Source organism: Sturnus vulgaris, chromosome 3 (genome assembly GCF_052056855.1).
Source record: "Sturnus vulgaris isolate bStuVul1 chromosome 3, bStuVul1.hap1, whole genome shotgun sequence".
NCBI lineage: Eukaryota > Metazoa > Chordata > Aves > Passeriformes > Sturnidae > Sturnus > Sturnus vulgaris.
The window spans coordinates 54,400,818-54,424,956 of NC_142245.1; the positions used below are offsets into that span (position 1 = coordinate 54,400,818).

Here is a 24,139-nt window from a genome sequence, read left to right on the forward strand (position 1 = left end):
ACCAAGACATTTGGTTCTACCATGTATTAGAGTAAATACCAAAGTGGCCTGCACATTCAGTAAATACTTTACAAGATGTCCCAATTCTATATAAAAATGATGTACTCTGTATTGCAGACCATTCAGGAGAGGTTAAAATATTAATACTTCCATCTATTGTATGTGGGTGCATAAAGATGATGCTCCCTAGTTCACCTCAGCCACTTTGGTCTCTGCTCACTTACTTCCACTTTTGGGGCAAAGGTTTGGATGCTTTATATATATGGTCCATCCACACATATAAAGAGCACTTGTGTCTAGCATTTACAGAAGGCAGGACACTGCAAAGAAGAAAGAGACCAATACTTTGTGTGGCCCAGCCCAGACACGTAAATCTAGGGTGCTATCTTGCCTTCACTGTAAGAAATTACCAGCTCAGAACAGTATGATCTCTATTGATTTATAATGATATTCTTTAAGGTGAGCCCTAGAAACCTTTTACACAGCACTTGTCACAAAGGCACCACTGTTGTGATCAGTCTCTCAGCAACTCTGCCCTAGATTGCTAAGATATCTGTGTTAGATCACTCCTTCCCCTGAAAATAAACACCAACCCACACAGGACTGGTTGACCAAGGAGTTTTGCATTGCACAACCCAGCAGTGTGCAAAGCAGTGTTTGCAAGATCATATCTCTCTTCCGTGGAGATGCTTTTTTTTCCTTTGTACAGCATGCCAAATATTCAATTCACACCAACAGATTTATTAGATTCAAGAGGCTATCTGCTCTCTCTTTTAAGCTCTAAGCAATACACACACATGTCAAAAGAAGGGTTATAGTTCTTACTGAGGAAGTCAAAAGATGTGTAAGGACTATTTTGACCTGATGTTTGTCGCAAAAAATCTTGCTCCCTCCACAGGAAATGTATCAGTGTAATCAATCTGACTTGCAGCTTTTTTCAGCTCTGCACTTTCATTCACTAACACTTTCATTCACTAGACCAGAAAATGCTTATTTTCCACCAAAATCCTTTACGGCAAAGGAATGCAAAACAAAGTTTTGTCCTAAGCTCATATGTCCTAAAGCAAAGATCTGTGCAAGTTCCTCATATTTATTCCATAGAACACTCCATTTATTTAGGAAGGCTGGATAGGTGTTATGGTTAATGATGTTCAGACTTAATATCACTACATGTGTCTCCCACCTGATCAGGCATCCCATACATTCTATGTGGAAGTCACCACTTTTGGTTCAGTGAGCAGGGATTTAGCATATTGTACTTCTGCTGGCATGACTGGAAGCCATGCCATCTGCTGTTCTGGAAGATATATTTTTTATGGAGTGACCTTCAATACCTAACAATTACCCATAAAGAGAAGTTTAATGGAATTTGACCTCCACCTTTATAAGACAGTAGAAAATATTACCATTTCAAGCCTGAGCTTTCTATAGCCCAGCTCAAATGGTTGTCATTGGAATCACAAATGTAATACAAAACTGTTTTCCATTTGTCAGCTTAACACCTCAGACTCCCCAGTGCAATGAACTATGAGAGAGAACCAAGGTCACTGTGTGTGCTTCTGCATCTCTGTCAAGCGAGCAGCCTGTTTTAATTTTGATTCCAAGTCATTCTAGTTCCCTTTTTTACAAGATCAGTCCTGAATTCTTTGGATACTTCACCTCGCTTAACCTCATCACTAACAGATAGAAATTAGCTTCCACAGCTAATCACAGAGGCTGTAAAGCATGTGCTGAATTAGTTTATAACCAGCTTCCTTCTCTCTCATTTGCAGTATTCAAAATGTCAACCAACAGAGGATGATTTAATGTCATGCCCTAAGCCTATGAACGGCTCCCCTGGCTTCCATCACTGTCAGTTTCCTCTTCATCCACTGGCATTCTGACATTTGAATTTCCACTGACATTTCCAACACCACAGTTCCTGCAGACTGACAAAACCCTTCTGGTTAAATGAAGCTTGAAGAGAAAAAGCCAGATACTAGGTGAGAAAGTATCACATTCATAATCTCGATCCTAATAACCAAATGGGAAGAATGTTAGTTGCATTTGCAAATTTCAGAAGAAGCTGCTCTATCAATTATTCATTATCAGTGGATGATATATCCATCAATTATCCATTATTAATTTGCCTTATGCTTCAAAAAGTTCACAGTGTTACTATGAGGACTGTGCCAAAGGCACCAGTCTTTCATCAGATAGAAACTCAAGTGGAATTCTTCCTTCATTTTGTAATATAATCCAAAATACACCAACATTCTGCACAAGCTTTTATATCTCTTCCCCTTGAACACCTCTTCTGGTGTGTTTCACCTTCAACTTACATGTTTTCTGCCATCACAGAAAACTGTATCACTTGTGGGACTGGTTGTCATGTCTTCTTCCTCTTTGCAACTACTTTTGCTCTGAGTTTCACTGTCATTTTGGGCCCCAGTGACAAGGTGTTGCAGACTGGGTGTACTTTTCATCTGTAAGAAAATGAAAAAAAAAAAAAATCTTTCTCTGAATTTAAGAAAAATGTCCTGATTCAAGAATGCTATCAGAAGAAAATTTAGTAAATATCTACAACTGACTCTGATTAAGGTCATTCAGGTGACACACCCCTTCAAAGATAATGTAGTAACTTAAGTGTTGATCTATAACTCTCAACCCAATTAGTGGTACAATCATTAATAGGTTTTTTTTTTAAATCAACATAGCATCAGGTAATCTAAGAGTCACAACCACAGCAATTGCTAACAGCACTCTACTAATAACATACCAAAAGTAGCAATATACTAATGAAAGTCCTTATTAGGCCTTAACAAAACAGTAATTTTGGAAAAAATATAATCTTGCCAGCAGGAAATTAAAAACCATATTTTGCAATATGCATGACACATGCCCATATTTACCTATGCAAGAATGAACATAAATTGAAAGAGATTTGAAAATAGAAACAGACTGACAAGTTCCTATTGAGCTTTGTTTATAGAAAAAGTTTAAATTTCCAAGGTGTTCTTGACTTTGCTTTGACTAAGCCCATTCACCTTTCCAATTTTCCCATGAAAACCCTGATAATTTCTGAGAGAGTTAAAAATCTCAAGGAGTTTTGATTGATATATATCTTCAACCACTTCTGTTACCAAGAAATTAGAATGAAGTGCCAAAATACAAATGCATAGAGCCAGAAATATGCTCAAAATATTGGTGTTTCTGGCACACCACTTCCTGGAGATAATATGATCTATGAAAAGTATCTTGACACCTCAATGGATTAAAAAAAGCAAGGTAAGAATTTTTACATGGTTAGGATCTAAGAAAATAATTTATTTTAAAAAGTTGTGTAACAGATTACCTGAAAGACTAAAAAGAATATAGCGTGACTGAATCAATAAAAAGGATTAGGACTTATTTGCAGAAAGAAAATGGTAAATATGAAACAAATCTCCTGCACAGTCAGCAGAAAGCACTACAGAATGAGAACAAGAGATGAGATAATACAGTGAGATTACTTCTGAAAAAACAGGATGTGCAAAATCCTAACCAGTCTGCTGTTATTGTAAACACAGAAATTATGATGTCTATTAAGTTCCCTGCCTTAAGAATAGATGCAAGAATTAAGTTACCATGTGAGAGGGAAACAGACAGAAAATGCATTCAGAATATAGTCTCAAAAAAACCCCAAGCAAACACAAAATAGTATTTCCTAGCAGAGAAACTGTCTTCTCCTTTATAAAACCTGAAACACAACACAACAATTTCACTTGCTAACCAAAACAAGCTACTACACACTGAATTTTTGCTTCTACTTGGATCAGAAAGGCTTTGCTATTGTTCAGTACAGAACATAAGAGACTGACCAGGCAGCACAGCTACCAGTGTTAAACTCAGCAGCAGGTCACACACAGCCCAGCTCTAATGGCTGCTGCTGTTCCCACAGCAGAGGTTCCCACAGCTACCAGTGCACCACAAACACCTCCCAAACGTGGCACATGCCTGCTTGTTCCCCCAGTGAGGGATAACTGCACTTCCCTTAATAAACTTAGGGATTCTGATGATGAGAGGCCCTCAAAATCCAGATTTTACACTGGCTGGTACTTCTTGCCATTGGATTTGATTTTTTCATTAATACTGAAGTTAAAGTATAATCTCTTTCAACTTCAATCTGAAGGAATCAAGCTCTGCACACGTCACAAATTTAGAAAACTTACTTAAGAAACAGGTAGTGTTCTTGAGGTTTAAGCAGTGCCCCAGTCTTAAAATACTGCACATTCAAACTTGTGGTTACAGTTACTACTTCACAGTCATTCCTTAGAGAAAAATACAGTTTCTAGGGAGAAAAGCCACTGTTCTGAATCATGCTCTGAAAATGAAAGTTCTTTCTGGGGTGGAAACCATAACAAGAATTCAACATGTATTTTCTTATAAATATATTAGTTGCTTTGCAAGTGTAATTTAAAACAGGTTCTGTCCCATAACTTAGGGCATAGTTCTAGTAAGGATGTAAACAGCTATCCTTCCTAAAGGAAAACAAAGTTGAAGGACATTTACAAGAAAAAAAAATTCTAGCAAAACTAAAATTCTAGCTTAAATACAGTCCAATTGGTTCAAATGACTTGGAGAAATAGTGCTCTGGCACACAAATATTGAAATTTATTTTTCAAATCCTGCAATGCAAAGTGTGGACATAAATCTTAAATATTTAAAAGGGCAATTAAAACCCCAGACAAATAATTTGGATTCTCATACAATCCATTTCTGAAGCCAAAGAACGCATATCCATCTTTTAAAGGTGCCAAATTGTTTGTGATCAGCATGCAATGAAACGTAGTCTGAATTCACATTGTCTCCAACTGTGATGTTTTTCAATGCATTAGAAGAGCAGCCCTCTGCCTGTGGAATAAAGTTAACACCAAAGTGTGGCTTGCCACAATGAAAGCAGCACTCAGGTAACCAATAATTGTTGCCAATTCTATTGATAATTTAATTGCATACGGAAGTACCAGGACTAATTTCACTGAGTTCTCAGACCTTGCTGGGCCAATTCAAACTGCCCAGTCCATGCAATTGGACATCCTGTCTCTTCCATTTATCAGCACCTAACACTTCTGAGGAAAGCAAAAAAGTGCACAAAGGAGCTGTGGGCAATGTGTGCCACAAGGTCTGGCCCAAAGCAAGGGCTTTTCTCAGCATCTAATCCAGGCACTTAACGAACTGCACTGACCTCATTCAGATGAACAAGGCAATTCAGTAAGTACCCACAATGTGGAAAACAGTATGGACAAAGTTCAGTCACTTGAGAGCTGAAAGTGTACTAAACAAAATCTTCTGTGTAACTCTAAAGCAGAAGTGTGAGATCATCTTCAGCCCTGCACAATTTTTAAGAAAACAGATGACTGGATTTTTCTCAAACTTCAAGAAAACACTGAGAGCTAGAGACTGTAACCAAAGCAAAGGGAAAAGGGAAGTTGCATAGCAACTAACAGCAATGCTTTCTCCCTGCCAAGTTAAAAAATGCTCAGAAAACATCAGGATGGGTTTGGGATGGTCATAGCTTGTCCTGTTCAGCAGCAAAAGGGGCAGGAAGAAGACAAGACAGAGCACCTCCCTGCAGCCCAACAATCTGACAGATCAGGTATCAATTCAACCTCAAGAGAATCTGTGAGCACTTGAGAGCAAAACGTTCCATCCTCATCATCCTTCCCTCACTTTGTAAAACTCTCAGTCTAACACTTCAACTCTGGACTGACATCAATTGTGCAGAATCTGTCACAAACCTTGTGAAGAAGGTTCTGACCACAGTCAGTGAACATCAGCTATGTCCTGTTCATAAAATAAAAGCAAAATTCCACTGTGTATATGATTGCTCTCACAAATATATTTCACTCTGAGACAGCTCTTACAGTTAGAGACTGTGTACAATAATATGGGTACCCTGCTTGTAATGTTGATTGCAGTGTCAGACTGGCTCCTTCTTTGTTTTCTTCTTTCCATATTCTTCCCATAATCTGTGGTTAGGACACATCTGTCAGCCATATCATTCTGGGACTTTGATATTTCTGAAGTGAAAATAAAGAGAAAAGTCACTATAACAAACTTTGCAAGCAATCCTATAGATTTATAGGCTAATTCTGTAGCTTTCAAACTGTCATCCTGCTCCTTCAGCATTGATCTCCTAAGAGTAAGAAACAGATGGGAAGACAAGTGGTTGTCATATTGTATATAATTATATTTTGCCTGCCTAAATCTTTCATGCTGTTTCAACTGGAAATTATACTCCTTGCTGCCTATCATTATAGCTGCTGCAAGGAATTGTAAGCCATCAAACACACTTTCCTCTCAGAAGCAGCTACTACAGTCCCTATGTATAGTTTGATTTGTAAAGCGATTTGGTTTGGTTCAGAATAAAAGCAAAATCATTATAACAACATAAAGCAACATGACAATGAAAAGTAAAAAGAAGATCATATTGGAAAACATTTAGAAATGTATCCAAAATACGGATGAAAGGAGGGATATTACATACTCTGGTCCCAAACCACATAGGATTTTAAGAACCTGAATAGCCCACATTGACTCCAATAACATTACTCATATGGATAAGCTTATGTCCATACTTACTCACCTTGTTGAATTAGCACTTCAACAATATGCAGTTCATTGGCAAATAAATCTACAGGACATTTGAACATCTAATGCCCTACTTTTCACTTCTTATTCCTCAGTGTACATTCAGAATTTCACTTAAAGGGAAGGGCAACACTCATCCATGATTTCTGAAGTTGAATATGATCAGGCTAAACTGCAAATACTTTGTTGTCAATCCCAGATAGACTCTCATGAAGAATTAAAAATTTATAAGTAGCACATGAAATAGCTATCATATGTTTAATTCATACAGAAGAAATAAACATTTCTCTCACAACACGGACCTCTGTGGAGGAATCTCAGACAGCAGACAATACGACATTATGGTATTCAAAAACAATGGCACTCAAGTGTGATTTTTAAAGACACTCTGGGTTAGTTTTGTTCTTAGCAATCAGTCCTCAGATGTTTACTGTACTCTGTGTACACCATTAAGGCACCATGTGACCTATTCAAAGGCAGGCTCAATTAAGCCATCTCTGTAAATGAAACCAGGTTTTTAACATACACAGTGAAATCAGAGATCATAAAAGAGACTGAAATTGAGAGTTCTAATGGAATAGATACAATCTGAGTAGCTTGATCAGCAGTGGAGGCAGAAACACCAGCCTTGCCTCACGTTCTCTTACAAGGAACAGGTTACAGAACAGGTTATTGTGTGAGAAAACACAAATGTTTAGTTGTCATATCTATTCCTCTTTTGACTTCTCTACCCAAATAACAATAAGACTGACACTCTCTCTAGTGCCAAGGGCAATTTTTCACTGCAAATAAAACTACAACCAGCAATTCATTTTACATTCACCAAATGGCCACCACTGGATTATAATCTCCTCTTGGTGCTAAGCCACACTGGAACAGGAGGGAGCAGTATAAAGGAGCAGATTGTACAATGGCAGCTTTGTGCTGCACGCACTGATCCCTCGTTCCCACTGCTCTCAGACACACACACACACACAGTGGCTCCAATGAGAGAGTCAGAGGCAGAACGAGGTTCCCCAGGTTTATTTACTGCAATACACAAGAGCTGGGTGTATTAAATACCTCTGCAAACTAGGACACTTATCTAGATAAGATACAGAGTACTAACTTTAGACACTTGTGATCAAAAACATTTATCAGCACAGTACCAGGTTTCATTTAAGAGGCCATATTGCCTGAAAAAGCTGTTTTCTTAAGTCAAGAAATCCAAGTTTTTCTCTTTGTAAGACTTTCTACACTTTTTAATTACTGACTTCAATGATTGCAAAAGCCTGTTATTTTCTCCCAAATTAAACTGCTCCACAGTAACCGAGGATGAGAGCACCTGAGTGGAGTTTCACCTGTAGCTGAACTGAACTAACAACTTGCTTCCATCTCTCTCTGCAGTCCCTGCTCTGCGCTTCTCCATCCCTGATATGGCTCCTGATCACATGGACCAGCACTCTGTTGTATATGTTCCAACATATATCTTACCTTGAGCCCGTTCAAACTCACTAAAACAGCTGAAAAGTACCTATGTGTTTTGTCTAGGTTAATGTTCTTCCCTTTAAATTAGCTAAACCAGTTTCCAGAGGGTTCCAGATGCTAATTATATTTCAAGCATAAGGCTTGAAAGAGAGAGAAAAGAAAGATGTGAGTGGAGTAGAACGTTCCTTTTGGTAGCAGGGAATTAATAAATTAGTTTGCTGCAGTCTGGACAGTCTTTACCAGTAACTCTGGGATATGGCCAGGCTTCAAACTAACAGAAAGCTGAATCAATTACTTTGCATCCAATTCTGCACTGCCACTATTACTGTTCCCAGTGTCTTACACCACTGTGTCTTGTTTAGGAGCAAGTCACCATGTCTCTGCATAGCTTTATGTTCTCACAGACACAACATTAAATTTGCATAGCTAAAGGAGAATAGGTCTTTAAGATGGGTGGAAGAAGCTAAACGAAAGACCAAGCAGAGCAAAAGCAAGAGTTACAGGGAAAGGCAGAAAGGCACTGAAGCCAGATTTGTTCAGGTCTAATCTCACATGTGGGGTTGTGCAAGTTGAAGCTAGTAAGAAAATACTATGGTTTGTTCAAATCCATGCAAATTTGCAAGCCCCTGTAATCTTCTTAAGGCTCAGAAGTTGTTTTCCTCTGGTCACTGACGCCTTTAATTTGTTTCTCACAGAGGCTGACTGTCCTCAGTGTAGTTAACCTTAGAGGTGTACACACAGTCTGCATGCCTAGGAACAGCAGGCAGTGTAAGAGAATGGAAGGAACCAAAGGCATCAGAACAGAATGAGAGCTGTTAGGATTGGAGAGCACTTAGAAATGTGCACTGAAACCTTCCACACAACTAGACCGAGAAAGAGGAAGGAAATCCTCCTGAATACTGCCAGTGAATGAAAATATTAAACTCCTGTTCAATTATAGACTCTTTGACCGGGTCAGTTGGGGTTCAGCCAGATAATATGAAGATCAGAAATTGGTTATTACTCTAACATGAATTAAATACGCTGCATCTTAACATCTGGTAAATTTAAAAAAATATTATACAGAATATACTGGCAGAATACTGAAGGAGAATTAGATTTCCTGTATTATTTTTCAGGTTGGCAGAGCCTTGGCATTAATCATTTCAGCCATCACTTGACAGCCTTGTTTTATAACAACTTCTTGGCCAGCACTGTGGCCAAAAAAATTGAAATATTTGACTACGGTATTTTGGAATGAAAAGACAGTGAAAGCTACTTACTTTTCATATGTGTTGTGAGAGACAAAAACAAGTTTTCCACAGATTTATTAAACCTTTTAGACTCTCCAAGTTCCTGCAAATGGGAGATGCAAACAGTAAGAAAACACAAAATATTTGTAATTTTAAAGTTTCCATGATTACATATCTATAGACCACATAACAATCAGATGGTAAGGCTGCACTTTATTCTTTTGTTCACTTCTGTAGACAAATACATCTGAGGATATATGTTGACATAGTTGGAAACTATCACACTAATGGACGAAGATGGAAAATAATCTTTTCAGTTCCATGGTCTTTCACATTTAAGTGGAACTCCTTGAGGAAAGATCACATAGTAACTTAATAAATACAGCTAATTACATCACTGATTTGTTGTAAGGTATTTAATACTTTTATCTATGACAGAACAAAGTTTTCATCAAACTCCAGGTAAGTACATAAGAATGTTTACAGAACCGCAATGGGCTTCAAAACCAGGGCCTGAGGATCCAGTCCAAAATTAAATAAAACAGTAATTTAGTGCAATTTCTGTGAGTTTCAAGCCATGTTATATTATTCTGTCCATTAGAAACTGCAATGCAAAGGCAGCCATCAAATTCAATGTTTCTCATTCAGTAATGAAAGTGACACATAACTACTGAATGTCATAGGAACATGGCATCCTTCAGATTTCAGTGGAACTCAGATGTCAGTCCACTCTTCCTGTAATGAGGCACCAAAAACCAGGTGCAACATTCTAATGTCAAGCAGAGTGGTTAACCACTTCCCTAAAAACCTGAAAACTCATTGAAAACAGCCCTCATAGCCTCTAAACCTGCTCTCCCAGTACCCATGCAGCATAAAAATACTGACAAACTAACAAAAGGCTGTATTTATATTGCAGAGTAATGTTACAGCAGTTATTTACCATATTTTTTTGGCTGACCCTTTTATATGAATGACACTCTAAGTGGTGCATTTATATGTATATTTTGCAGATACATACATTTCCCATCACATTGGTTCCTGCTGCTGATTCTGTGAAAGGAGGTGGAGTCGGAGGTACAACAGAAATTTTACTAGAAATTTAAGAGAAACAATTAATACATTAAGCCAACAGATGAATAAATAAACCATGTCCATGCACAGTATCTTCGTGTTTCCTGCACTCTATAAAGGTCTGGGTTGACATCTTATGTCTGTAAAAGTCGCATCACAGGTTTATTGCCTGTTCTTAGGACTACCTTTTTACCTTCTCAATCTTGAGGTGCTCCAGGTAAAATTATTAAATTAGAACTATCACGAAGACTTAATTTAGGATAGACTCCCTAGACTTCTATATGGCTGGCAGTATTACAGTCTGTGTCCTCAGTTCTAAAACACAATTCCTGTAAAATGCACCCCATGTCTTGTTCAGAGATGTTTTCAGAAAATAGTCATCTTTATTTACAATACTAAAAGGATCCTTCCTTGCCTGGGTTCAGAGCTGTTAAAGACCCTTTAAACATTCCTGCCATTCCATCTGCGGTAAATAATCCTGGTCTGTGAAAAAAAACCCAACTAACTGATTCTGTTATCACAGCACAATCACAGATTCTAAGGCAGCTGGTGAACTTCCTTCTCGATTCTTTTTTAGTTTTTACCACATCCAGGTAAAAGCAAGCCTTGGTTAGGATCTTATCCAGCTGAATATAAATTTCTTTCTTATGTAGCTGTGCCTTGCCAGACAATTCTATTAAATTGAGACCATCTCTTTATATCTTATTTTACACTGGGCTTTAGGGATTTTCTTTTGGTTGGTTTAGGTTTTGGTAGTAGTTGTTGCTGTTTGGTGCTGTGGTTTTTTTGGTTTGGTTTATTTTAAGGCAGGGGGTTCCTTTAATAACATAATAAGAAGGCTTACTTCATTATGTATCACTGGTAGTAACTTAAGTATGGTCATGCCTTGGCCTTTAATCAAAGTATTTATTCACTGCAAACTAGATTTTACATTTTTTTTAAAGTTCAGTAAGTGAAAGCATCTAACTTCTTGTCTAGTATTTACTGCAAAACTACCATTGAACAAATAATGATGCTGTTATGACACCTAGTAAATAACTTTCATTTACAATAATTTAAAAGTATTCTGCAAATTTAACAGATAATTTTATAAATAGTTATGCAAAAAATACAAGCAGATAAAACAAAATTAATACACGTCCATTTCAAGTAAGATACTATTACTCCAAACATGGTACTTACTCTCTGTTGTATGTGAGATCTGTTCTGTGGATTGCTGAGAGCTAAAAGTGAAAATTTTTCTATGCTTTTATAATTTGAACTCCAAAAGTATTGGGTTTTTTTCATAATAAAGGAATACAAACTACTGGTTGGTTTATAACATAAAATATATCACCCATACAAATTCACAGTGTTCTAGGATTGTTTGTCCTTTTGAGTCTCACCTCAGGTTCTGGTAAGATTCCAAGAGCTTTGCACCAACTGTTTCATGTCTGCCTATGAAGGGGGGGAAAAAAAAAAAAGTCCAGAGATCACTTAGTAGCAACACCAGTTACTTATGCCTGTGTGACACTTATTAAAATCCATGCCTTTCAGGAACTGGCCTGCATTTACAGAAGCTCATGCACATGCAATTCAGGAATGAAGTCATTTCCCAACTAATGTATCAGCACGTGTGCCAAGCAACACACAAGTTTCTGCTGCATCTCAAACTGTACCAGGATTCCACCCTCCCGTGTTACAGGTGACACATTCAGATGAACTCTTCACAAATGCTAAGGACAACCACACAGAGATGCCAACAGGCCCATTCCTACAGGTTGCCAAGTGCTCTCAGCCACCCAGGGTCCAGGAGGCAGGTGGTGCATGGGCCCACTGCACTAAAGAGCACTTCAGCCACAAAACTCAAACACTATGGGAAGCTTGAAAACATGTACAAGAGCAGGCACATGGTCAACTCTTGCACCTCATGAAAAATTTTTTTCACTTTTCCTACTAGAGACGCAAGCAATGATGAAAATGCTTGAATAGCTCACAAACATGAGCAAGACCCTTTGCTAAGAGCATCCCTGCATGGAAATGGCAACCATGGCACATTGCTCAGGTGAGCAGCCACATGATATGAAGACACCAAGGAGCAAGACCTCCATCAGGCATGAACAATGAAGACTCATAAAACTGTAATTTTATCACAAATATTACCAACAGCAAATGGAAAGTATCTGGAGTGACTTTAATCACTAGTAATTCCTGATCCAGTAAGCAGCATGTGATCCATGTTTTGCTGAAGATGTCATTAATTATAACATTGCTTACATAAAAGTAACAGACCTTAGTAGTGATAGAAACAATAATCAGCTCATGGATGTTAGAATTGTCAATCAATTCCATAATCCTCTCTTATTGATAAATAAGATTTGCTATCTTATATTTTAAATTGATTGGTCACTAAAAGTAATCTACCACTTTTATGAAAATATTTATCTCATTCTTTAGGTAGAAGATACAAAAGTAATAATAAAAAGCATAACAATGTAAATTTTTTTACTACACAACATGAGAAAACTTCACTGTAATTTTTTTCAGTTAAATTTACTTTCTAGTGATGACTTCAGTTATGTTATGTTTTCAAACCAAAAGAGGGCACTGTCCCTCCAAGATTGAAGGATGCATAAAGGCTGCTGTGTTTCAAAATTTGTCACTTTTTAAACTCCTTTAAATATATCAGTTGGTCTAAGCAAAAGAACCAAACAAAACATATTTCTCCCTGCACGTTTATGTTCTGTATATCCTTAGATCTTTGCGACTTTAACATTATTACCATTAGACTAACTAAGCAAAATGCTTCAAGAACCCACAAAGTCTTCACAATTCAAACTGAGAAGTGATTTATTTTGCTGGGAAAAGGGACAGTCAGTAACTTGAATTATCAGATTCCATATCCAAGAACAACATTTTCCAGTAACAGAGAGATTGGTAAAATTATCAGGTTTATACTCATTGAAAAGAATGAGGGGCAATTATTATCAGTGGTTATTGGATGAAACTGTACTTAAAAAAAAATTAAAAAATCAGTCAACTAACATTTTAAAATCAGAAATCTAGAATCTGGGTTATCTAGAATGGACTTCAATGAAATCTTTCAAATTTTAAATGAATTGTTTCAACAGGAAGTTTAGTTTCTTAATATGCTGCCTTCCACAAACGCCTATTACCTAAAATGTGTCTGATTATGCTCGTCCATTTATGAAGTTCTTCCTATTCACATTTACCAAGAGAGATTTAAGGCCTAGTCCTTTCCTTTTTACCAACAACTCTCCAACACAGATACAAATACTGTAAGTGAAACTGCATCATTTAACTACAGTCAGGCACAAAATTAAGTAGATGCCTCTCTGAATTGGCACTTCAAGAGAAAGAGGAAACAAATCATCTCCACCTTGCTAGTTATTGTAAGTGAAAACAAACACAAACAGCTCCTTTGCTGCCAAAACACATTCCCCATAGAGAAATCCATCCACATCCTCCATAATTTTTTAGAGCTTTGTACTTTTAATGGCACTGAAAGGATCCAGCACAAGGCAATGGCACAGCCAACTGGCTGAAGATAAAACAGTGTTTAGCTCTCTGCTGATTGATAGAATGGAATAAAACCCCCCCTATATAGCTATCATTTATTTAAACTTTAGAACTTCCTCAGTGAAAACAACTGAATTTTAGACTTGGACAAATGATGAATGCAAGATCATTTTCTTCCTGTACATATGAAATTTCTATATTAATTTCACATAATTGTATTTCTTAGAAGTCTTACACACATATTAATCCAATTTACATGGCCAGTAATTTTCTTATTCTTATTACTCAGACAAAATAAGTTACACTTTTAAATGCATTCTGCTAATTTGTGTTCATGTTTTATTTACTGCACAGACAGATGGACTGCATGGTAAAATGGAAGAAACATTGGATACAGTGTCAGACTCCATTCAGTGTTTCACTTAGATGACAACTACACAATACATAGCAGTTAATCATCTGTTCCAGAGATTACCTTCACCTGGATATTTTTTTGCTCGTTCCTCAAAAAACCATTCACCAGCCTTCACTTTCATATCTCTGGAAAACAATCAAAAGAGATTTGAATCAAAATGTTTGCAAGCACATTTCTTCAAATGTTCAGTTGCCATGTAACAATCCAACATCCTTTATTAATCCTACCATAAAACTAAGATTACATGACTACTCAATCCATTGACTGAATTTATTGATTAAATATGAGATCATATCAGATTAAATAGCTCTGTCAAGATCAGATTTTCAGCAAATCTTACTCTTCCTGAAGCCTGCAATTTGAACTCACCCATTATTAAAGAGAGAAAAAAAAAACAACGCAGGATTCTCTGGATCCTTCAGGTTCCAAATTTTCATCTAAATTTCTTACTAATTTTTAGGGCATTATATAATATCTCCCTTCCTTGTCAATTTGTGATGCTTACTACAGGATAAAGTCTCTCTGCAAAAATTTCCTCAGCGCAGGCACTGCTAAACGTTCTTCTCTACCCAGTCATTGATTTTCCTTCTATAAAATTAATCTCTTTATTACCATTCCCTATGCCAAAATTGCTTGAAATTGGCAACAGCCTACAAATAGTAAATTCATGTAGAGCTTACCTTCTTAAGAAATCTCTAAATCTCTAAACACAAGAGCTAAAGTGATATCCAGCAATGGCCCAGGCAATAAAACCTCTGGGTCTGCTATTTCACACTTCACCTTATTCTGTGTAAAAACAGACAAACTATAGGTAGGATGCTTTTTGTTCTGTCACTTGATTTTTAAGTCTTCCAGGCATTTAAATTATATCTAAGTAGCAATGCAGAATATTTTTTTAAAAAATCACTGCCCATGTAGACTTATTTGTACAATTTCTTTTCATACCTAACCATAGATACTTGTGCATAACTGGACACAGATGAGTCTGAAAATCAGGTTTAAATAACTGAGACAGGATACTTAGTCAATTTGGATGGGGATCTATTAACTAATAAATGTCTGAAACCTCTGTCTTCAAGGGCTTTGCATTGGTAGTGCCTTGATTTTCATTCAACCCCAGCCCTCCCTTTATATTATTCCCACCATGCCCTGGTTATCTTCCAGAGTTTAATCTACAGTTCCGCACAGATTCATGTGATAATTGAATCTACTCAGAGAAGTTTGGGATACCCTTTCCTTGGAGGTGCTCAAGGGCAGGCTGGATGGGGCTCTGAGCAACCTGGTCTATTGGAAAGTGCCCCTGCCCATGACAGGGTGGGTGAAACCCAGATGATCTTTGAGGTTCTTTCCAACCCAAACCGTTCTATGATAATGAGACCACACACAGAATGAAAATAGATCTGAAAATACCTTTTTTTTTGATAGTGTATTAAGTTAAGATATGACCAAAAGTATGAAAACAAAGCTAATAAAGAACCTTTGTCAGGTAAAATAGACTAAACTGCCCCCAAACAAATGTCTTTCTAGACTCCTAGAACATAGGATTCCTTTAAAAAAAACCAAAACATAACACCCTATACCAACTCCATTTACATAAGAGTTGCAGGTACAAACTTTGATACCAATTCTGCCAGTTCACAAGGTTTTCAAATTTCTTATTTTGCAAGAAATACAAAATTTGCCTATCCCTGCATGCTCTCTCACTGAGGTGTTTAAGCACATTCCTTACAAACATGATCCCAGTGTCTAGGGGAGAACCTCCATAGTGCTGCTGCTGTTTGGTTCAGGAAAAAATTCGTCTAGTGATAAACAAGACCCAAAATAGTTACTTGAGACTTGGAAATCAGCTCTTACCTTTCTTAGCCATCCTATTTTCCCTTCACCAGGATAAACAAAAGGTGCTGAGTACCATTTACCACATTGCTGCACTCCCTACCCTTCTTGAGATTTGCAGCTTTGATGTAGAGCTCATTGAACGCCATGGAAGAAGTCTGACTGAATTTAATTGATTTTACACCATGACAAAAGATCAAATGTCCTCTCTCTTCACTATAAAGAGAAATTAAATGACAGCTGGCATATCCATCTGTATTACTGAGATAAAAAAGGTAATTTCCTGAAGGAAAAGTAAAAAGGTCTTTTAATTAATCTAAAGAATGTCTTCTTGGTTTTACCATTAAATATCTGGACAAGATTATTTAAATAATTAAGGGTGTACAGCACTACACAAAGCAGCTTAATAACCAATGACTCTCTATAGGGGATTTCTGCTGTGGCCACCGAATATTTGGAAACTAATTTAAAACAAGAGGAAGTGGAGAAGATTACCTAGAGAAGGATATGGAAAGCTAATTTTGAATTTTCAGTTCAGTGCATGTAGCTTGAAACACAGCAAAACACACACACCAAAGTCTAGTAACTATTTTGTATCAAGTATAAATAGCACTGAACTACCTATTTTGCATATTGGTTGCTAAATAAACTGAAGATTCATAGCATATCTTGTTGGTGATATCCAGCTAAAAAAATTACTTCAAACTAGTACAAATTTGTTTAACTTGACACCAATACTTTGCCTTATATTTTCCTCTATTTTAATCTCATTTTGGCATCTGCAGAGAGAGTGGAGGATTCATCTTGTGTTGGCATAAAGTAAATTTTCATCCAAATCCTCACCCTTTCTACAGGGATATTTATCATCCAGCAGAGCTTTTGAATAGTTTCTCAAATTATCAATCATTCTTCACCTATGGATTATTTTTCCTCAAATGTGGGAATACATTGAAACCATTTTGCTTAGAAAGATTGCAATGAAAAGAATGGACTATGAAGGATTATTTTGATATTAAAAAAATTGTATCAATACAGTAAAAGAAAGATTTTTTTCCTGTATGCTGAAATACAAAAATGTGAACTAGTAAAAGAAAAACTAATTAAAAGTAAACAAATCTGTATTTCTAACCATGCTTGAACAAATCCTAGTAATGTTATTAATTGGTTTTGCTCTTTAAAATTTTATAACACATGACTTCAAATTATTAATCAATCAGGTTTCTCACTCCAGTAGTAAGAGGCAGAAAACAATGATTAGGAAATTGTCAAGAAATTGGCTATACTACGTCAAAGCACAGCACCTTCAGCAGGTTGTGAGGATGCACTGAGTATTGACTAGGGGAAGGAGCTCTCTCTGTGGCTCAGAAACTCACAAAATGTTTCTATGCTTTGCTATTATCATCTTTGTCACACTCACAGTACCTCTGGCCTACCCCAGGCCATTTTGCTAAACACAGGAAGGGAAATATTGGCTATGTGAAGAATAACAAGAAGTTCCCATCCATTTCATCACTACCATGACTTCAGCCAACGTTTTCATCACACCAGTGGCTTTGTTTCATTAACTGTTCATGCAAAACCAGCAGGCATCTATCGGATGACTGGTGGAAACCAGCAAAATTCCTTACCCGTGGGCATAACAAATGGTGCATTTCCAAAGGCAGGGGTTCAGGCAGACACGGCATTCCGAGCACACGCGATGACTGCATCCATTGCACACTGCGCCTCTGTTCATCAGCAACCCCAGCGACTTCTGACAGCGAGCACAAGATCTCTCCTGGTACTCATGCCTTGCATTTTTTGCCCCTTTCCACCGAAGTTGCTGCAGCTGTAGTTTCATTTTCCTAATTCCACAGGTAAAAAGGAAAAAAAATTACAGGGGATGAAATCCTCACATAAAGCACAAGTTAATAATACCCTGGTTGTGCAATACCATTTCTAGTGGGAGCTATGCCCTCAAGTGTGACCTTTGTTGAGCACTGCTAGAACGTGTGCACACACAGCATTTCTGCAGTGTGACTGTGTGTGCGTGACAAGAACTGTGCACACTAACAGAGAAATAATTAATTATAAATGGGGTTTTATTCATTTCAGGCCCACTCAGCGCAGGGCACTGAAATCATTGTATGCAAGTGATTATGCCTTCACTTACAAAAACTTAGACTAAATGGTGCTCCCTTCCACTTTATTTTTTTAAAATCATATTTATCCAAGAATTAAGTATTCTACCAAATTTAAAAAAAAAAAAAAAGACAAATGCATCACCTGAAAGCTAAAAAACCAAACCAAAACAGCACACAGCCCAAAATATCAAAACCTCTCCTTGTCTTTAACATTGCTTCCATTGCATAATATTCCATTTCACCAATAATCAAAACCTATGTTTTTAATTCATAGTAACATCATCAGCAGTTGAAAGGGATTTTCTAACCAATTCAGACTTTCTATATAGCCTTTCATATAATTACTATCATTTTAACGTTGTTTATTGTTTAATATATCCCACAATACTTACATAAATACTTGATGCAAACAAAGTTTAAGTTTCCACATTTAAGGGACTAAAAATGTATTATCTTACCCACACCAATACCTAGTTTTACAGGGGGATGCAATATCACAAAGCAGGATACAAGGTACTGGGAAATCCTTGCCCTAGCCAAGATATAAAGCAAATAAAATGCTGGACAATTATCCTTTATCCTCACCAGCTGAGATACTGGCATACTGTGAAATTAGTAAATAAAATCCTTTCCTAACCAATGACACTATTGACATGAGTAACAACCTCCAAGGCAGAGTAGTGTGCTTGATGCCTGTTGTGTGTGAGAAGGGACAGTGATGGATTTAGCACAACGAGCAGGTATCCAATGATTCTTAACTCCAGTCTTAGCACAATGTAAGCTAAACAAGCCAGCCGAAGATCTGAACATGTTCCATGAACACATTCCAAGACTATACATATGCATACATAGGAACACGTTGAGAATGCCATAAAGCCGTCATAAAAAAGATGCAGCCAGCAACTGAACTTTCTGTGAAGGCTGGATGTAAAATTCACCAAGTACATTACTCAGTGAACAGGATTTGTTGATCTTTAGTATAGAATCAATAGAATGGCAAAAACAAAGAGATTAAACTTAGATTTCCCAGAGAATACAAAGGTGTTAGCTAACAAGATGTTAAAAGAGGGAATACATGTAGAAGAACAACAAAGTAGAAGAAGAGTAATTCAGGAGGGGAAAAACAAAATCACCCCACCCCCCTCCAAAACAACAACAAAAAGCCAACCCAACAAAAAAAATGAACAGACATGAATAGGAGAAGAGCAGTACCTTATTCTTTCCTCCTCCATTTTTCTCACCATCTGGTCACGGTACAGGACTTCCAGAACAGCCTCTTGTTCTAATTCCTTAAGGAAGTTCAGATTAAATTCACAGGCCATTTTTGCCAAATTTCACTTGTTTTGTAGACTCCTGTCCTATGGGTTCCACTACATCCAGAAGCTGATCTGGATGTTTCCTAAATGTCCGAGCTCTTACTTGATTGTTGATGTTTTTCACTGTGTCACACCCTTGAAAAGAAAAATAACTTTGTCTGTCTTCGCACAGATCATCATTTAAGTGTCTGCTACCCAGAGAATACAAACAGTTATCAAAGGCACAGCAATTTTGACTTTTTCATGTGTCCTTTAACTTCCTTTTCTTTTATTTTTTTCCACTGAAAGTGGTTCCAAAAGAGATGAGAGCTTGCAGCAATGTTCCAGATAGGGCTTGAACTGGCACCAGATGGAGGGACAATTTGTCAAGAGATGGTGATAAGGAGTGGCAGAAATGGTTTAGGTTTCTTTATTTGGTCTTGTAGATTTGCGATTTCTGGGCCTAAGGAAAAAAAAACAAAACCCAAACATTATCTCTTCTCACCTTTTCAAGACATTTCAAATAATGTGAAGGACACATTTTGTTATACTCAAACCTTTCATGCAGCAATCACACACAGGACACGTTTTAAGCCAGTCCAGTTCTTCAGAGGTTCACCATCTTGTCCATTTGCACTCAGGCACATACCTTCACATTTTTTGTAGAGTCAACATAAAACAACCAGTTAAAAAGCTTAAGTTAGTTTTGAATACAGGTCTACAGGCCCCATGACTGTCATACTGCTTGAGACAAAATTTTTGAGAAAAAATGTCCCTTCATAATCCCATTTTATTGAAAAGACATCACAAGATTAAGAGGAAAAAACAAGACCTCTAAGTCACTTCCATCAATGACCTGTGTAAGTTAAGTCTAGATAAGCAGTTTGATACCAAATAATATTATTATCTTTGCTAATACACAGAGACACCAAAAAGTTAAGATATACATTATTGCTAGCCCAGTTCACTAATGATTTTGGTCCCAAACTGATAAAGTTAGCATACAAATATATGCAAATATAAAATTGAAACATAATCACAACTGCAGCTTGGATATATTCTGTGACCTTCACTTTTGCAAAATTCCACTAAAATATAAAATAATTTTTATACACTTCGCAAAGTCAAGAAAATATGATTATTCAACCTAAACCATCTTACATACCACATTCATTTCCAATATTACTGTCTAACATTTCGTGCATATTACTAGAAATGTAAGACAATTCCACTTATGGTGGGATATCCCCCCATATTGAAGATGTGTATATGAAAACTGGTTAAGTGTTTCAAACTTTATCTGAAGTAGATACACACAGTCAGGCTCTAGGCAGGTGTAGACACTAAGACAGCAGGGTAAAGCTTTCCCAAAGCATTTACTGATGCTTCACGATGGACCTCAGCTGAAAATCTGACCATCCATCTGCATGGCTGGATCATTATTTTCAAATACTCAGTTTTAAATTTAAAATAAAAAACCAAAAAACCTTAAATCACCGAAAGAACCCACTAAAACTTCAGATATATACTGACAATGTATTTTTGTCAGTGCAGGGAATTACTTCATATGTAGCTTACCCCAATTCAGTGATTTAATTTCCCAACAGAAAATGCAGGGGGTAATAATATATATATGTAAACAGGTTGCATTCCATTTGTGTACAGGCTTTTTTTTTTTTTTTGTGAAACCTTTCAACAGTCCAAAAAGACAAAGCATTTCACAGAAGCTTGAACTTCACAGAAGTTTAAAAAAAAATTGGTTTCCTGTGGAAACAAAAGAGACAGAGATAGGGATAATCATGTTTTATTTCCTTAGCAACTGCAATTTCACAGGAAATTACTCATTTGAAACACAAGAAGCCTGAGTAATTTTTTTAACACAATATGTGTCATTTTCAAAGGTCCCTGCATCCTTTACCTGCTTTCATCTTTTATCTTATGAATACCTCCTGGGATTGATGAGCATGTTTAAAACCATCAATGCCATTTAAGTCAACATAATCTAAAGAGGAGTCAGTACAAACTCTGGTGTCTCTGCCCTACACAGGATACCAAAACATTCATTACATGGCAAGCTACATTTGCCATAAACTCCTAAAACTTTAGGCATATCTAGAACACCACGAGAAAGTCCCACTAAAGCATCAGTAAAAGCTAGCAAGTGCATGACAGTCAATACTAAGTGGATCCAATAAAACTCTGCTCTGGTGATCTTACAGAAAATACATCAATGTCTTATAGTGCTATTAAGAACATGCCACAGTAAAACAGTTATGAAGAGCAACATCTGCAGTTAAGGAAGCAGAAAGAGTTGGTATCTGAGGTCTCCTTCAAATTATTTTTTGAAAAATCTAGCTGAATGATGAGGTAACTTTAAGAATAAATAAAGTACTATGAAAGTATTACAACACCCAAAATGGGGGAGAATCCTTGGCCCCACAACAAACTTGAACTTGTAATTATTTCACAGAGGTGTTCAAATTGGACTGAAAAGCCCTCTACCATTGTGAAATAAGAACTTTTCCTCTTACACTAAAGCTGTCTGCACTAGAGTAGCATTTTGGCAGTAATAAAGAAGTGTTTTCAGTATCAACCCTTTTTGACAGGAAAAATATGAATAAACCTTCTGAAATGCCCTCCTTTCATGTTCATCCATTGAATCCAGCTAGCTAGCTGCTTTACACAGTCAGCTAACCTTAAAGCTGAGCATCTTCTACATAAAACCAAAAGTAGCAGCAACCTCTTTAGTAAATACCAAAACACTTCTTCCTTTTCAACATAAGGTTCAAAAAAATATTATCTTCAAGCATTTCTTAAATTATATATTTATCATTATTTATTATTACATTTTGTATTTAAACTAATGTAGGGTCAGGCAGATGGATCAGTAACTTTTTGAAAATATCATAAGAAATCCCAAAGCCATTGTAAGGGAGAAGGGATGACTAATGTGGCTATACCTTAGCACAGATATTCATGCATGCTGAGTACAAGCTCAAAATAACATTTTTTTTTCCTATCAGGATAGAAGAGTATGCAGTTATGCTGCTGAAGATCAAGCAAAAGGCCTACCTTACACTAGATTAAGTTTGCAAAAACAGCTTCTTTTCTAAGTTTTTACACTTAAAAATGGCTGGCTTAGCAAGCTTTTCCTCAAAGCAATTTTACATGTAATGTATTATTGACCTCCTTTCAGATCCTTCAGCATCAGCAAAATAATGGTAATTAAATAATTATAAATGAACAGATCTTTTAAAGTCAGGGTCTTCATTTACTTGAGATAATTGGATTACTTTATCCATTAACCCAGAAAATGGCTGTAATACATCAGTGGCAAGGAACAAATTAAGAAGGTTTAGAGTAAAACCAGTCTGAAAAGCTACTGCAATTCGTGGCTATTTTCTATTCTGCTGAGACCAATCACATAAGAAAATTACAAGTGTTATTTTGTACTACCTGGCTGCAACAGTTTAGCTTTCACATTCCTGCACATGAAAATTACTTAAGTTCTTTGAGAATGCTTTACCAAAATTAAGTCTGTGATACTCATAACATCCCACCCCAGAATTCAGAGTAAAAACACAACTAAATAGCTAAACTCAACACAAACAATCAATTTGCAGTTGTGGTTTTTCCATTAAATCTTTTCCAGTTTGAAAAAAACCATGCCAATAAATAAAAATGCATCCTCCTGTGCTATATCATACAGAATAGAGTAAAATGATATCCTCACCTCTTCAGCAGCCATCAAAGAGAGACACCAGGAAGTGAACTGCTTATAGAAGATGAGAAGCAGTCTTATTATTTAATTATCTCTCCTTAAAGAAAACCGGTCGCTGTTCTCCACCCCCTTTCCTTCCTTTGGGCACAGATACCACTGATGCATATTTAGAGGAGCACCCCAAAACAGCTGAAAGCAAATGTGCTCAACAAAGAGCTCCAGTGTTACAACAGCTTTTGCCAGGTCTCTGGTTTTGTAACCAGCAACAAGTAAAGATACTTGTTTTTCTAACATTAAAAGGAGACTCAGCAGAAGAGACTACAAAAGCTGACTTATATACCAAAATATGCTCAGTCTTCAAGCCACACACAGGAAGAGAAGTGGCTTTGAGTTATATGTATTTCTGACACCATAAATGTGAAAACACTTCTAACCTCAATGTCTTCAGGACTTGCACAGAAAACCTGGTTTGTATCATAAACAGTTCTTTCCGGGAAACAAAACAGTTTTCTACTTCGGTCTATAAGATAAAGCAATTAGTATAAATAAAAATTCAAGAGAATTCAGTTTTTATGCATCTGCAAGAAGAAAGCTATTTTACCTCACAATTGGAAATCTGATCTCAGGTGACAATTGAAAGTTAAAACATTATTCAGATTGGACATCTTAAGCCTATCAAAGAATTAAGTGTGGGTAATAAAGTTCAAAATTAAATCTGAATAATTTTTAAGCCTGTAGAAAAAAAAAGGTTCTCACAGCTCCATCTCCTTTCTTGCTCCCAGCTCTACCAAACTCTGTGTACAACACAGAAGCCCTTCTTAACTGCTTCAGGTGCTTTAAGATTCCTGATTTCT

General features: G+C 36.8%; 1 protein-coding gene across 2 annotated transcripts in view; it reads right to left on the minus strand.

The window, feature by feature from the left end:
* Positions 1-23,611, minus strand: part of SYTL3 (synaptotagmin like 3) — a 33,190-nt gene extending 9,579 nt beyond the window's left edge. The window contains exons 1-9 of one of the 2 annotated variants that reach the window (XM_014888630.2): positions 23,298-23,611; positions 19,482-20,027; positions 17,775-17,990; positions 14,374-14,438; positions 11,765-11,816; positions 10,327-10,399; positions 9,339-9,411; positions 5,914-6,038; positions 2,322-2,465 (exon numbers count right to left, since the gene is read on the minus strand). In XM_014888630.2, coding sequence (XP_014744116.2) covers positions 2,322-2,465; positions 5,914-6,038; positions 9,339-9,411; positions 10,327-10,399; positions 11,765-11,816; positions 14,374-14,438; positions 17,775-17,990; positions 19,482-19,591 — 858 coding nt within the window. In that variant the 5' untranslated portion in view covers positions 19,592-20,027; positions 23,298-23,611. The remainder of the gene's footprint in view (positions 1-2,321; positions 2,466-5,913; positions 6,039-9,338; positions 9,412-10,326; positions 10,400-11,764; positions 11,817-14,373; positions 14,439-17,774; positions 17,991-19,481; positions 20,028-23,297) is intronic. The other variant, XM_088161674.1, reaches the window with a different exon arrangement.
* Between the last annotated feature and the right edge of the window lie 528 nt (positions 23,612-24,139).